The sequence below is a fragment of the Sinocyclocheilus rhinocerous genome, unplaced genomic scaffold, assembly GCF_001515625.1.
Source record: "Sinocyclocheilus rhinocerous isolate Xijiao unplaced genomic scaffold, SAMN03320098_v1.1 scaffold463, whole genome shotgun sequence".
NCBI lineage: Eukaryota > Metazoa > Chordata > Actinopteri > Cypriniformes > Cyprinidae > Sinocyclocheilus > Sinocyclocheilus rhinocerous.
This window is the reverse complement of record NW_015627535.1, coordinates 1,016,405-1,019,474: the sequence shown is the minus strand read 5'-3', so window position 1 is coordinate 1,019,474 and position 3,070 is coordinate 1,016,405. Positions and strand designations below refer to the sequence as shown.

The 3,070-nt window shown below is 33.1% G+C and overlaps 1 protein-coding gene across 1 annotated transcript in view; it reads left to right on the top strand.

The window, feature by feature from the left end:
- LOC107728633 (hexosaminidase D-like) overlaps positions 1-2,826 on the top strand; it is an 11,112-nt gene extending 8,286 nt beyond the window's left edge. Inside the window, exons 9-14 of the mRNA XM_016538894.1 lie at positions 530-734; positions 956-1,038; positions 1,163-1,238; positions 1,334-1,429; positions 1,569-1,658; positions 2,413-2,826. Coding sequence (XP_016394380.1) covers positions 530-734; positions 956-1,038; positions 1,163-1,238; positions 1,334-1,429; positions 1,569-1,658; positions 2,413-2,611 — 749 coding nt within the window. The 3' untranslated portion in view covers positions 2,612-2,826. The remainder of the gene's footprint in view (positions 1-529; positions 735-955; positions 1,039-1,162; positions 1,239-1,333; positions 1,430-1,568; positions 1,659-2,412) is intronic.
- Positions 2,827-3,070: the final 244 nt, after the last annotated feature.

Here is a 3,070-nt window from a genome sequence, read left to right as displayed (position 1 = left end):
TATTGCATCCACCTGAAAGTTCACATAACACAGTGTAATTAAGTAAATTCAACAAATTTGTAAAAATCAGTTATGTTTACTCGCTTTTCTTAAGTAGATTCAGTGATTACTTTTTACAGTGGGGTCTGAATACTTAGGACCATGTGATATTTCTGTTTTTCTTTTTTAATAAATCTGCAAAGATGTCAACAATTCTGTGTTTTTCTGTCAATATGGGGTGCTGTGTGTACATTAATGAGGAAAAAAAATTAACTTAAATGATTTTAGCAAATGGCTGCAATATAACAAAGAGTGAAAAATTGAAGGGGGTCTGAATACTTTCCGTACCCACTGTATATATATAGCAGTTATTTTAAATGGTAATAACATTTAAATGTATAATATTTTATAGTTTTTACTATATTTTGGATCAAAGCCTTGGCGAGCACAAGTCACTTCTTTCAAAAACATTTAAAAAATCAACCCCAACTTTTGAATGATAGTGTATGTCAAAACCAAATCTAATTTCATATTTACTCATTGTTTGTAGGTAGCTATATATATAAGTATGAGCAGGCTGGATTTAAGGGTGTGTGGTTTGCTAGCGCTTTTAAAGGAGCCTCTGGAATTGACCAGAAATGGACTCCAATCAATCACCACTTAAAAAACCACCTACAGTGGCAGAAAGTCATTACATCCATGCCGCAGTACAAGTCTGTGAGATTCCGAGGCATTGCTCTGACTGGCTGGCAGAGGTAAGCCTGCGGTTTAACTGAACGGTTTCTTCAAATATGTTGGCCCTGATACCAACTGTAAAGGTTTTAGGAACTTCCAAACCTAAAGCATTACTGTGTTTGCAATTTATACGAGGATTTATGAGGATACATACATACAAACATATATGACGACATAACACCATTATTAAAACATATTTCTCTAGTAATAATTGAAGTTTATGAAAAACTGTGTGTTGAAGGTATGAGCATCACACTGTGCTGTGTGAGCTTCTCCCAGTGGCCATCCCTTCTCTGGCGGTCTGTCTTCAGACGCTGAAATACGGTGAGTGTTTTATTCCTGGAGGGGTTCTGGAGTATGTGACTTGCTGTTTTATAAATGAGTAGAATAAAATCATATTTGATCTATTGCAAAGGTATCATGCTGTCATGTGTTTTGTTTGCTTTAGGTTCATTTGATGCCAAGGCACAGAGTGAGGCACAGCGCTTCCTTGGGTGTCAGATTGAGCTGAGCAAAAATGAGTGGTAGGAAGTTGTTTATATCGTGTAGATGTTTATGTAGATATATTTGAATAGATTGTGATGTTTGTAAATGATGTTCTCTTGACTGTTGACTGCAGTAAGGGTGCATCCTTTCCTGGCTCAGATGTTTATGAAATGGTGCAGAAGATCAACAGCAACCTTGAGAGTTCATTTAAAAAGATCATGCAAAGCTAGTGAGTGATTCTGTTTCCGAATGACCTTCACTGTAAACACGAGCTCAAATGACATTCACACAGAGCATAAGCCAGTACTTTTTTCTCTTTTAGTGCAACTAAATTCTTTGTCTTGAACGTTTTGTTGCTTGTTTTGCAGCCATGTCAAGGCATCATTCAGCAAATATCATCGCAAACACAACTTTGCAAACCCTCGAAATCTCGCATTTTTCAAAGATGAACTGAAAAAGTAAGTTTTTTTTTTTTACCACTGTTATATCAATTAACATATATTAGCAAACATATTGTCTTTTTATATTTCTCATAAAGCATTTTGGTTATTATTTGGATACAGGGTTCAGGGATACAGTCATAGTGAGCCATAGTAAATTGTTTTGAAATGCTTCTTTTTAATGAATTTGTCAGAAATTGTTCATAAATAATGTCTAAAATATTCATTAATGTATTAGTCTGTATCAGAATTTACAAAAATGTACAGAAGTCATGGAAATGCATTGGTCAAAATTATTGTTAACTAAAACTATAACCATTAAAAAAACTATTTTGTTACTTGAAATAAAATGTTAACTGAAATAAAATAAAAAAAATAAAATAAAAAAAAAGCTTTACATATTTTATTTAATTTTGTTGCCAAGGCAACATTTCTCATTTTTCTTTAATTTAAGTTCAAGTACTACTTCAATTAAGTTGAAGTACTAAAACGTGAAAAAATAATACATATTTAAAAAAACAAATATAATACAAATGACAAAAACATTCCTAAAACTTTGACTGAAATTAAAAACTACTCCAAAATATTCATAAAAACTATAATAGTATATTAATGATGCTTAAATAACACTGGTGCGAACACTGTATGTTTGCAAGTGTAGGAGATTATTTTACACTAGAAATTCTGGATAAGCTTGTTTATGCTGTGAGGTTCATAAATGGGAATATACTGTATAGTATCTTAAATATTTTGCCTTTTCCCCTCTTGTCAGATTGATGGATGAATGGGATTCCTTTTTATTGACTTTCCGGCAAAGTATGGAGGCAATCTTCTACCCAGACACTTTAGAGGAGTGGTTGGAAGAGAATGTCAACGAACACATAGAAAGACTTCATGAAATGGTGGTTGATGTAGAACGAATCATTAAACTCAACGGACAGCCAAAGGGTGATCCTTCGAAAAAGAGGTGAAACAGACAAGTGGACCAACAGGAAGGACATTCCAAAATGTGGCATTCAAGCTACTGTGTTTTTTTCCACCTCAGGGATTTGGCTTATTTTCTGAAAGTTTTACTGGAAGTAATGACAACGTTATTAAAAGTTGCATAGAAGTTCTCTTATTACACTGTGTATGCACTTCTTGAAGAAGTGGACTTACTACACTGCGCATTTATTTCATCTGTATTTGAGTTATTATCTCATCTATTTTGAGTAAATTATTTGCCTTTGCAGTTACATTGGTACAGCTAATGTTTTTCTTTTTAGAACCGACTTGACTGGAGAAAATGAGCGTGCCTTTTTTATTTTTTATTTTTTTATTTAACCAATACAAACATTAAGGCAGTACAATTAAAATCATAAATAAATGCAAGATAAAAAAAAACAAAACAAGAATATACACCCAGAACTGTTGCCAGGGTAACAACAACA